The sequence below is a fragment of the Chionomys nivalis genome, chromosome 2, assembly GCF_950005125.1.
Source record: "Chionomys nivalis chromosome 2, mChiNiv1.1, whole genome shotgun sequence".
Taxonomy (NCBI): domain Eukaryota; kingdom Metazoa; phylum Chordata; class Mammalia; order Rodentia; family Cricetidae; genus Chionomys; species Chionomys nivalis.
Genome location: NC_080087.1, coordinates 77,246,653 through 77,257,823, shown reverse-complemented (window position 1 = coordinate 77,257,823; position 11,171 = coordinate 77,246,653). Strand labels below are relative to the sequence as shown.

The following is an 11,171-nucleotide window of genomic DNA, read 5'->3' as shown; positions in this document are numbered from 1 at the left end:
AGCGCGGGGCGCCTGCAGGGTGGGAGCTGAGAGTGCGCAGGCGCAGTCTAGCACTGCTCCGACTTCAGTTTGTAGTCTGCTGCAAAGAGGACAGACACAGCAGCCATGCGGCACCTCCTTTATTTGTGTTAAGGCAAAGCTCTAGGTGGCCCACCCCGTCCCTCCCCCCAAGCCCCCGCAGCTGTCAGCTGTTCCCCTTGCTCTCGGTTTCCCTGGCCTCTGGGCTGGAGGTCGTCAAGGATTCCTCCACTGCGAGGTTGAGGCTCTGAGGGCTTCGCTCATCCTTGGAGCTCGGTCCGACTGCTGCTGCCTCCTGGTGGCGGGAGAAGGCAAGAGGCAGCGGGTCAAGAGCCGGTTGCACCGTTAGTCCCATACCCGGGGCTCTCTCTGCTCCAGCCTCCCTCTGCAGCTCTAGCTGTCCCCCTACCTTAGGCAGGGGACCCTCAAGACTAGAGTCCAAGAGTGTAGTTTCGGCCAGCCCTGAGTCGTCGTCCATGCTGATGAAGATGGCCGGGGTCTCACATTCAGGACCCTCCTCCCGGTATTCCATGACCTCCTCAGTAGGGGTGGGACCAGTTCGGGCTGCGGGTACCACCGCGGGCATGGAAGAAGATGCCGAGGCAGCGAGTGCTCCCACACCTGTGGGCTTCAGCTTCTGTTCCTCCTCCAGCTGCCGCTTCAGGGCCTTCTCCTGAGCCAATCGCAGGCCGATGAGGTCCTGAGGGGGCCGCGGAGCAGGGGCCGGGGCTGGGCCCAGAGCCAGAGCCAAGGGCTCTAGATCATCCTGGAGTTGGAGGGGTACTCAGCTCAGGGAGGGAGGGCGGTCCCCCAACTCCCAGGATGGAGGAGACGGAGACCACCAAGCTTCAGAAAGCACTGCATAGTTTCTCCATCTGGACATGGGGGTGGGGTGTGGGGTGGCTATTCCCCTTTACCAGGAATACGATCTTGGGAGACTGTGGGTTTAACAACTGGGCCTCTTGGGGTGAGACACACAGGCAGGTGGGCCACATTGCCCTCACCTCTTCCAGGGGCCCTGCAGGTGCTTCCTTTACTTCGGGTTCCTGCTTGCCGCTTGCCTCCAGGATGGTCATGATGGAGTTGGGGATGTGTGCTTGCTAGGTAAAGGGAAAGGCCAGGACCGGAGCTGTAGAGAGCTCTGGCCAGAGGCACCTCTCAGCACCCTATAACCCATAACTCAAACACTTCTGCTCTCTTGGCTCCATTCTGCTGCCCAGGTACCTGGTGGGGAGTGAAGGAGCGCACGTGGGCCAGCAGCGGCTCCCGGAGTTCAGGGCACTTGTCAAAGACCGCGCTAAGCTGCTGCGGAGGTAGCTGCAGGATGACCTGGAAGCTCTGCGGCTTGGTGCGCTGGCAGCACTTGATGAAGCCCTCCCATACCTTGGGGTACTTCCACACCTGTGAGGTGGGAGGGGACCATTAGGCGAAAACCCAAGCAGCCACCTCCTTCCCGCAGACACTGCCATGGCTGAGAGCCCACGTGCCACCACCTGACAGCATACTCCAGGCTTCATACAGTCACCTGCCCAGGAATGACTTTCTCACCTAGGAAATTGTACTAGGACATAACCCGGTGAAAGGGGGCACCCCACCCCCAATGCCTAGGCCAGCACAGCACCAAGCGCTAGGACAGCACCACCTCTGCTGTCCTCCAGCTGGCGCTGTCACACTTAATAGGGTGGAGGTGCAGGGACCTTAGCTGGATGCTGCACAGGACAGCCTGTGAACCGAACCCAGCTTTGGGACGGAGGATGGAACTTGATTATCTCCACAGAGTAGTTCTTTTTTTTTTTTTTTTTTTTTTTTTTTTTTTTTTTTTTTTTTTTTTTTTGGTTTTTTCGAGACAGAGTTTCTCTGTGGCTTTGGAGCCTGTCCTGGAACTAGCTCTGCAGACCAGGCTGGTCTCGAACTCACAGAGATCCGCCTGCCTCTGCCTCCCGAGTGCTGGGATTAAAGGCGTGCGCCACCATCGCCCGGCTCCACAGAGTAGTTCTAAAAGTTGGTGGTGCTGTATGCTTGAATCCCAGCACTTGGAAGACTGATGGAAGAGGATCACAAATTTGAGTTCTTGGTTATTCTGGACTATAAAGTAAGACTCTCACTAAAACAAACACCCCCCTCCCCCAATTGTGGTCTCTATAGAGACTGGATGCTTTCAGTTGAGCTATGTGCCCCGCAGGGCCTAGGGGTGCGGTAAAGGGAGACACCCACATCTCTCCGATCCCTGTTTTCATTGGTCACCCTGTAGTCAGCTGGAAGAAGTTGAGGAACACTGCTAGAGGCAGGTAGGTGACCCAGAGACAGGACCCTGCTCCCCAGGCAGCTGAGACTTGCCCCACTGTGGCCTTGGGCCAGGGCAGGTTACCTGCTTCATGATGAGTCGGGCCAGGATGTTCATGACGAAGCCCCCCAGGCGGGGGTACATGGTCAGGGACTGGATGACGGTCCGCATGAGCAGCATGGGCAGGGGGCTTTGCTCCATCAGCTGCTGCATCACCACAGCTAGCACCTCCGATGTGTACACATTCCGCTCCGCAAAGCACAGGTTGGTGGCTGTGAGGAGGCGGAGAGTGGGCCTGTCCTCTCTGCCTGGATGTTCCTCCGTTAAGTGGAAACCCCACCCCACATAGCTTCTCCATCCCTACCACAAAAGACCCTTTATGAGGATGCTCAATGGTCCTGCCCCCAGAAGATATAGGTAGGTGTGTCCAACCCCTAGATACCCTGTGGTGCCCCAACTGGGAGACTCAGCCTCCTCCCTGAGGGCAGCCCTGGGGAGTGGGGTAGGAGAACACGCTCCAGAGCCTGAGCCCTGGGGCCTGTCATAGCCTAAGAAGGGTGGCTATAACCCACCAAGGGGAGGGGCAAGAACTGCTGACACCCTGGCATCTACAGAAAAAAGTTTGGTCTCTGCCAGAAGGCTGACCAAAGAGATCAGGGTCTGTGATGGGGCCAGGTAGATAAGACAAGGGACACTTAGGAGAAAAACTGGGAAGGGAGCAGTAAGAGTGCTGAGGGCTCAACCCAAGATGAGGACCCAACTGAGTAGCCAGTGCCCACAGGATGTGGGAAGATGTCACACTGAAAAGCACGGAGCAGAACTTGCTTGGGGTCTAGCTCCTGGGAGTGGGTGGCAACATCAGGGCCAACGGGGCTGATAGGTGACCCCAGGAGCTGCCTCTGAAGTCCTTCCCCAAACAGCATTGGCCATGTGAGTGTGTCAACCAGGAAGTCTTTATTGAGCCAGAAGAAAGGTCCCCACCCCACAACTCTGAGAGGCCAATAGAGGGGAGGGTGGTCCTGTAAGGAGGAGGCCCAAAGAGAGACGAGTGGACATTGTAGAAGATACACAGGCTGCAAGGCTGAAGAGAGAGGCCTGCCAGAACCTGAGGAGGGGTCTGCTCCTCTACGTAGATGTGCCCCACTGCTACCCAAAGGGGCCCAGTCTCTTCTTGTGCTTCCCATTCAGCCTCTCCACTCTTTCTACTCGGCAGCCCAAAGCGTCCTCCATCCTAGAGGGCTGCATGAGGCCAAGGCCAGTCTCTCTCTCACCGGAACCTCTACTTGGTCCTAGCTCTGACCAGGTTCAGCTCACTATCACCTCATCCCTGTGGGTCCTGCTCTGGATGGACCCACTTCAGCACGTCCTTCCCGAGTCCCAGCTAGGCTGGATCAGGGACGTCAGTGTCCCAACCGTGTACCCTGCACTGTGTTGGGAGGGCAGGATTTCACAGGAGCAGACAGATAAGATGTAGTGAGGGCTGTGGGAAGCTGGGGCCCAGCAAGCCAAAAAGGGGATTGTACTGTACAAGGTAGACCCCTGTCTACTAGCCACCGGTGTAGCTTTTGTCAGGTCCCTTTCCTCCCTCTGTGATTGGACTTCTATTCTGGATCCAAGACGGCCGTGTGTGCATATGCGTGTGTCTCTGATTTCTGCACAGAAGCAGGATTGCTCCCATTGCACCTAAAGTGAGGATTTGGTAGAGCACTTGCCTGGCACACCTGAAGCTCCCGGTCCACTCCCAGCATGGCAAAAGGTCAAAGAAACTGTGTGTGCGTGTGTGTCCAAAGTCCACAACCCTGGACCACAACTTTTGAGACCTGTCCCTGAACCCTTCCCCTGGGCCTGCAGTCTCCTCTGTCCTGTCTTCACAGGCCCATCCCGTTAGGACTGCTGAGGAAGAAAAGCAGTCCCTGGAGAAGCTACTTCACCCAGAACAGGAAACGCGGAGGGACAGAGAGAGGCCCAAGTAAAAGTGAGCAGAGAGATTGGAGGACAGAGTGACAGGAAGGGCCCCATCCTAGGACAGAGCTGATTCTGGCCCAGAAATCTCTGGGGAAGGGAAGAAAGAAAGGAAAATGGTGGTGTCTTCGCAGGGGAGGCTGGGTTGGGGTCCAGTTGGGCTCAGGCTGTGTTACACAGCTAGCTTCTGTGAACATTGGGCCCTAATCTACACCATACTTACCAAGAGCCTCATGAGTGCCACGAGTGGGCTTATGGTACGAAGGGAGAGCCTGGCTCAGAGGGATGCTGAACAGCCAGGGTAGAGGGGCCTGCCAGACTGTCACCAAGCCCCCGCTGTGGGGGTCCTCTGTTGCCTCAACTCAGGCCTGGCTTCTGCTCATGCTAAGAGGCCCTTGAGCCTCTGGCTTGCTCCATGGGCTCCGCTTCCTTGAGTTCCTCAGGGTAAGGTGGGAGGGACAGCCCACACTGATGCCAAGGCCAAGATGGGGTAGGCACAGCAGTGGGTGATAGTCTTCAATCCAGTGGAGTCATGCAGGTGACTGAGGCCCCGGCCCAAGTCCATGGGAGCTGGGCCTTGTAGGGACAGGGGCATCTCACCTTTGATGATGGATTTCATGTCACACTTCACCGAGTCAATGTTGTGCAGTGCAATCAGCAGCTCTCCCGGATTCAGGGGTGACAAGGCTGAGTTCCCTTCACCTGCAATGGATGGCAATAGAGAAGGGAGATAGTACAGAGGTGGGTCTCAGATCAGACTTGAGGAATACTAAATACAGATAAGACACCCTCTGCTTCATGAGGACTGAGTGACAGAGCGTGAGACTGCATGAGGTGACCATAAGTCTTCACCACTCTCCCCTCCCACCTTGCGAGATGCCTTGTTGTGGTCTGACTGTTCCCACTGGGTTATGAACCCTGGAGGCAGGACTGGGCCCAGCCATCCTAGTACTGACTCCACATAGCACATGACCACAGGCAGTTAGAGGGCAGGGCAGGGCCAGGGTCTCACTAAATGCTAAGTGGCTTCAACCTTCTGCAGTTGGAGCAGAGTGGAAAAAGGCAGTTCACAGAGACAGCCTCCTCAGGAGTCACATCGCCTCCCACTGTGCCCAAACTGTGGTCACGGGGACCAGATGAGGAACTTGTCCACACCACAGGCTATTTTTCCCTCCTCAGAATTCTTTCATTTCTCACCATAGTGGACAAAGTGCCCCCTGGGGGCTAGGATGGCAGAGGGAGCTGGCAGGGACCACAGTTCCTGGACCCCCCCCGCCATGACCCCTGTGTAGCAAGGAGGTAAACTGAGGGTTGGCTAGGAGGGAGGGCACCTACCGTGCTGGGTGCCCAGCAGGCGGTTGAAGACCTCCTTCACCACAATGGGGTTGAGTTTGATGAGCTTAGGCAGGGCCTGGATCACCTCTTTCTAAGGCAGAAGTGGTGGGGAGAGGAGCAGGAGGATGATTTAGAAGGGCCCCACTATTCACCTACTCATCCCAGTGAGGCCTCCAAACACATAACACATGTTCCCTGTCTTCCCGAAGCTTCTGCCTAACTCTGCTGGACAGTGTCATCCTCATTTCTCTCTACATAGGGATGGGGTATCCTTGGCCCCAAAACTCACTAGGGGCACAACCTTGTGGAGACCCTGCTGTTGCTGGGGAGTTTCCCATAGGCCAGGACAGTGGTATGTGTGCACACTCACACTCACAAGCACGCAGACACACACAGTAAGATGCCCTGTGACTGTGACGCCAGAGCACTGCCTGAGGAGGCTGGGGACATGGTGTCCAACTACTTTCCACAGGGGCAAGATGGGCGCCTCACTGCTCCCACAAGCCTCTGGCCCAGCACCGTGGAAGCGAGCTGGCCACCATCCCACTCCTGCCCTACCTTCTCCAGCCCATTGAGCACAGGGATGAGGAAGCGCACATCAGGCAGCCGCTTGTGGTACAGGTCTCGGACCCGCTTCACCAGCTCTGGGGACGGCGGTACTTGAGGAAGGCAGAGAAAACAGAGTTGGGGTGATAAGGAGGGGACAGAGGAGGTAAGCATATGGGAGGAGGGCTTCGTGGGCATGGGGAGGGACACTGCAATCCCAGAGCTGGATCCCCAGACTCTCCCTCCCTAAATGCAGCTCACATGGCTTTTTCTCTACAGAGGCTAAAGGACGGGAGAAATTCACAGGGGCAAAGTCACTTGGGGACTTAGCAGCTCCAGCTCTTGCAGGGGAAGAATGGGTGGGAGGGAAGGTAGAAGGCAGGACCCCAGGCACCTTTGTCCGTGAGGCTGTGCAGGCAGCGGGTGACCAGCGTCTCTGCCCCCTTGGGGCAGTTTTCCACTAGCAGTAGCAGCTCAGGTGAGTTCATGCCCATCCCTCGGATCTAGATGCAGAGGTCAGCAAGACCAGGTTACAGTGAGCATTCGAGGAGGTTGCAAAAGCTGGGGTGGTTAAGGTCACTGGGCTCCGGGTCTCTCCTAGTATCAGCCTTGATCTGTGTGATGTCGTCCTCTCTGGCAGGTTAGTGACCCAACTGTCTCAAACCTTACATGCCCAACCTCTGTGGCAATGCCTAGGGAGGTTTTCCTGGTCCCTGCCTACCTTCCTGCAACCTGTGATCCCAGCTTGGCTGGATAACACCCAGCTGAGGGTGCAGGCTTATAGACTTTGGTAGCTGCTGCAGTGATGGATGCCCTTAGCATCCCCATCTCTAGGCACTAAGGACACTAAGGCACTCAACCCCAGAGCTGCCTAGCAGTCACTTCTTTTTCTCAGCACTGGGCTACAGCACCTTAGGAAGAGCCTCACCGCCCTTCTCGCCCCATTTCTACCCGGTGATTTCCATACTAAAAATGTCACGAGAACAGAGTTGTGCACACCTGTAACCCTAGCACTTAGAAGGTTGAGGCAGGAGGATCTCTAGAAAATGAGACCTGCTCAAATAACAAAGCAAAGCTGGGGTAGAGCTGACACACAGAACAAAGTGTTCTGAGTCCAGGAGCGAAGAAGGCAACCATGTGAACTGCTTTTCATAAAGTGGCCCCTGGTTAACAGCAAGGGGAAGGCCAGTTGAAACGGCAACAGTACCCAATAGCTCAGATGCTAATGTGGCATGCTTGGGGACTGGCCTGCACCCTCATGTCAGGGCACAGTGAGAAACACAAGGGCAGAATATGAATGAATCCAGGTGTGCCCCACTCCAGGCTCTATTTCTGAGCCACTCTATGCCTTCTCATGAGTTGAAGACAGACATAAGCACCACCCACAAGCCAAAGCCACGAATCCAGAAGACAGCCTTTTGTGTCTACTAAGGTAGACACCCAAGGAGCAGCTGGAGTTGGGGGCTCCAGCCCTGCCCAGGTGGGCTCAGGAGCCTCACCGGCTGCTCAATGACCCTCAGCACTGTCCGCTTGATGTCGGCGATGGCCTCAGTGTACACGGCTGCCAGCTCGTGGATCAGCTTGTGGTTCTGAGGCAGGAGAGCCAGATAGAGATAAAGACACTGCTTCACTGTCTCCTCGGTCCAGGGCGCGGCCACCTCTGACAGGACAGGGCCATGCATCAATAGAGGCCTCTACTTCCTTCCCAAAGCCCTGCCCCCAGTGTCTGAGCCTTCTCAGTGAAGTCAGTGCAAAGGGGGAATAGGTGGAGAAAGAGTAGGACCCCCTCCAACCATCAAGCCCCAAGGCAGCTAGAAGGTCATTCTACAGTGCAAATTTAACCCTCTCTCTTCTAGTCCTGTCACAACTATGACCTCATCATAAATGTCCTTACACTGGCTGGCTGTCAGGGACTACAAGGGCAGCCCATCTGGCAACTCAGTCACCCTTCACACTGGTCCCTACTTACAGTTGGTAGAAAGACCCTCATTGTTAACCCTTTGTGCCACCATCTCCTTTGTGGGAATCACTACTTCTGCTCACATATCCTCCCCAGGCTCACACCTCTCCTGGGAGGGCTTTCCACATCCCTGCAGGACCTTCTACCTGTAATTTGGCAGGACCTGGGACTATGTATGCTACAGGACTTGGCCTGAGGTAGCCCTGGAACCCACAGGCTGCTCTCCTGGTCCTTGGCTTTCTCGCCCTGCAGTCCCATCTGTCTGTCTACTATCCAGCAGCCATTCTAGTAGGCTGGGTGGAGCTCCACACAAATCAGATGAAGCTGCATCAAACCTGTGTCCTTGTCAGCTCCGAAGAGCACTGAGGGCGGGTTGGGGTGCACCAGGAGCTGCAGGTAGTTGAGGGCAAATTTTTCCACATACTCTCGAAGCTGTTCCTTCTCATACATGCGCTTAATGAAGAGTAGGGCCTGGGAGCGCACCTGAGGGAAAATGGGCGAGATGGCGGAGTGGGAGCATGGAGATGGGGTTGCACGGCTGTGAAACACGCCCAGCCTGAGGCCCCAGAGAGCAGTGAGTGGAGCTCAGCCTGCCAGTGTCTCACTTCTCATCTTGCTACTCCCTGCTCTGCTCACTCTCCTAATTCCTCAACAGTGACTCTCCCTGCCAAGTGGACTTGGCTTTGGAACTTGGCAGGACAGGCAGCCCACTGTCTGGAAGACATGTCACTGACCAAGCTTCATTTCACTCAGACAGCATCTGCTGGGAGCCACGAGATCAGGGTCTGGTCTCAGCACTGTTTGTACCAAATGGTAGCACAGGGCCAGAGGTGCTATGCTAACAGTGCGCTGACTGCTCATGCACCACCAGGGAGGAGGCTGGTGACACACTACAGTGCAGACAGGTCCAGTCCCTTCTCGTCTTTAGCACTTCTCATCCAGAGCACAGCTACTGTGTTATGGTTATCACACATTTCCTCCTTCAGGAAGCTTCCTGACCCCCATCTCTTGTCTACACAGGTGGGTGCCTGGGTACTGTATACTGTGACATCACACTGCCTGTGTCACATGGGCTCCTCTACTGCCTGCTGCCTCAGGCTGCAGTTACAGTTCATCAACATGAGAAGAGAGTGAACAGGCCTGCCCTCTTTTGAGGGCGTGTGCACAGTCAGGGTCAGGATAGCACCCCTGACTCCATGGTGATGTCACACCATGGTAAATGGAAAAGAGTTTTGAGGAAAAGGAATGCCAGGCTGGCTTGGTATGGGCACAAGCTCACCCTGTCCTTCTCATGAGAGCTGAGGTCAAGGAGGACATGCAGGTACTGGAACTGGCGAGAAGGTCGCTTGAAGATCAGGTCTCCAAGTGTCGACATGCCCAGGTAGGCGCGACTCTGCAGATGGAGGCAATGCTCAGCCTGCTGTGCCCTCTTACTCTTGCCTCCCCTCCATCTCTCAAAGCAAGTCTCCAGGACTGGATCCTCACACCACCCTTGCCTCCAAGTCTACAACACAGGTCTTCAGAGGATGCTTACCTCATCCTCACAATACTTCCGTATCACCTCCAAGGCACTCTCGGTGATCAGTGGGGCCTCCAAAACCACCTTGGTGAAGACCCTGCCCAAGAAAGATGCAGGTCTTGCTGGAGAAGTGTAGCAAGGCAGCCTGCATCTCAGGGGCCCAAATGCATCACACAGCTTCTTTAGCCCCTGGGTCCAGCACTTCAGACTGGCATCTAGGGCGGAGATGTTCCCTCTCTGAGGCTTTCTTTTGCTACAACTAGGGATGGAACCCAGGGTTTCTGGTGTGCTAGGGAGATACACTACCACCAAGCCACTGTCCCATCTCTGGAAACTGTCAGTACAGATGGGAAACTGAGAGTGACAGGCCACATAGACCAAGTAACAGAGTTGGGAACGACACCGATGAACTTGACCCAAGTCCTCCCTCCCACCTACAACAGCATGGTCTGCACAGGCTTCTGTAGGAACTGGAAAAAGAAAGACAGGGACATAGGGAGGACAAGTTTGTGTGGCACTGAGGGAAAAGGGGAAGTGGGACACAGGAGAGATGGAGCTTATAGCCAAGCCCTCACCCATCCTTCTGGTCCGGTTTCTCCTGCAGGCCAGAGAGCAGGCGGATGAGGCAGTCCTCATACTTGTCCAGAGTGCCTGAGGCCCCTGCTGCAAGGTAGGCATTGTACTCCTGGTAGAGCCAGGCAAAAGCCAGGTCCAGGCGACCCCGGACATCTTCCAGGATGAAGGACAGCACCTCTGACTTGAGGCCAGAGTCGAACTGTGTTACGAGGCTGGCCAGGATCTTGATACGCACCTAGGGGTAGGTAAGCAACTGTGTCAGTATGGCAGAGCCAATGCAGCACACTTCAATCACGCCTTGCACTTCTGCTGCCAGGTTCAGGAACCTCCAGTGGAAAAACCATATAAAGTGGATATAGTGGCTAACATCTGTAATCCTGGCACCCAAGTTAAGGTCAGCCTGGTGAAGGGAAACCTTATCTAGAAAACCAAATCAGTCAACCAACGAACCAACCAACCAACCAATAGTTCAACCAAGGAGCAGCATGAAGCATAAACACAGCACTATCACATTGTATGGCAGTGGACAAGGAAGAATCAAACCACCAACTGTTTCCAAACCACTCCAAGTTCCCAGCAGTAACTAGGTATTTCAATGTACAGGAAAAGATCTTGAAGATTCTTTCTGTCACCTTTAACCGTGGACAGGATGTGGGCCACAATCACAAGAAAGACTACAGAAAGAAACTTTCTTGAAAAACTAAAAACAACAAAAACAAAACAACAAAAAACAGAAAATAAAGGCTAGAGAGATGGCTTAATGGCTAAGAGCACTGGCAGAGGACTTGAGTGTGGTTTCCAGCATCCACAGTTCCAGGGAATCTGGTGCCCTCTTGTGGCCTCTGTGGGCTCCAGGACACAAAGTGAATATAAACGCATGCAGACAAACACATTTATAAATTAAACAAATTTTAAAAAATAAAGCAAAAAACTTGAAGTCAGGTCTGTCTGGAATATAACACTGCTAAGAA

The 11,171-nt window shown here is 54.8% G+C and overlaps 1 protein-coding gene across 2 annotated transcripts in view; it reads right to left on the bottom strand.

Moving 5' to 3' along the window:
* Positions 1-177: 177 nt before the first annotated feature.
* Positions 178-11,171, bottom strand: part of Sympk (symplekin scaffold protein) — a 31,831-nt gene continuing 20,837 nt past the window's right edge. Inside the window, exons 14-27 of one of the 2 annotated variants that reach the window (XM_057757850.1) lie at positions 10,200-10,435; positions 9,640-9,721; positions 9,385-9,498; positions 8,441-8,588; positions 7,645-7,805; positions 6,540-6,648; positions 6,158-6,258; positions 5,600-5,690; positions 4,865-4,966; positions 2,387-2,574; positions 1,243-1,419; positions 1,023-1,118; positions 428-784; positions 178-313 (exon numbers count right to left, since the gene is read on the bottom strand). In XM_057757850.1, coding sequence (XP_057613833.1) covers positions 185-313; positions 428-784; positions 1,023-1,118; positions 1,243-1,419; positions 2,387-2,574; positions 4,865-4,966; positions 5,600-5,690; positions 6,158-6,258; positions 6,540-6,648; positions 7,645-7,805; positions 8,441-8,588; positions 9,385-9,498; positions 9,640-9,721; positions 10,200-10,435 — 2,091 coding nt within the window. In that variant the 3' untranslated portion in view covers positions 178-184. The remainder of the gene's footprint in view (positions 314-427; positions 785-1,022; positions 1,119-1,242; positions 1,420-2,386; positions 2,575-4,864; positions 4,967-5,599; positions 5,691-6,157; positions 6,259-6,539; positions 6,649-7,644; positions 7,806-8,440; positions 8,589-9,384; positions 9,499-9,639; positions 9,722-10,199; positions 10,436-11,171) is intronic. The other variant, XM_057757844.1, reaches the window with a different exon arrangement.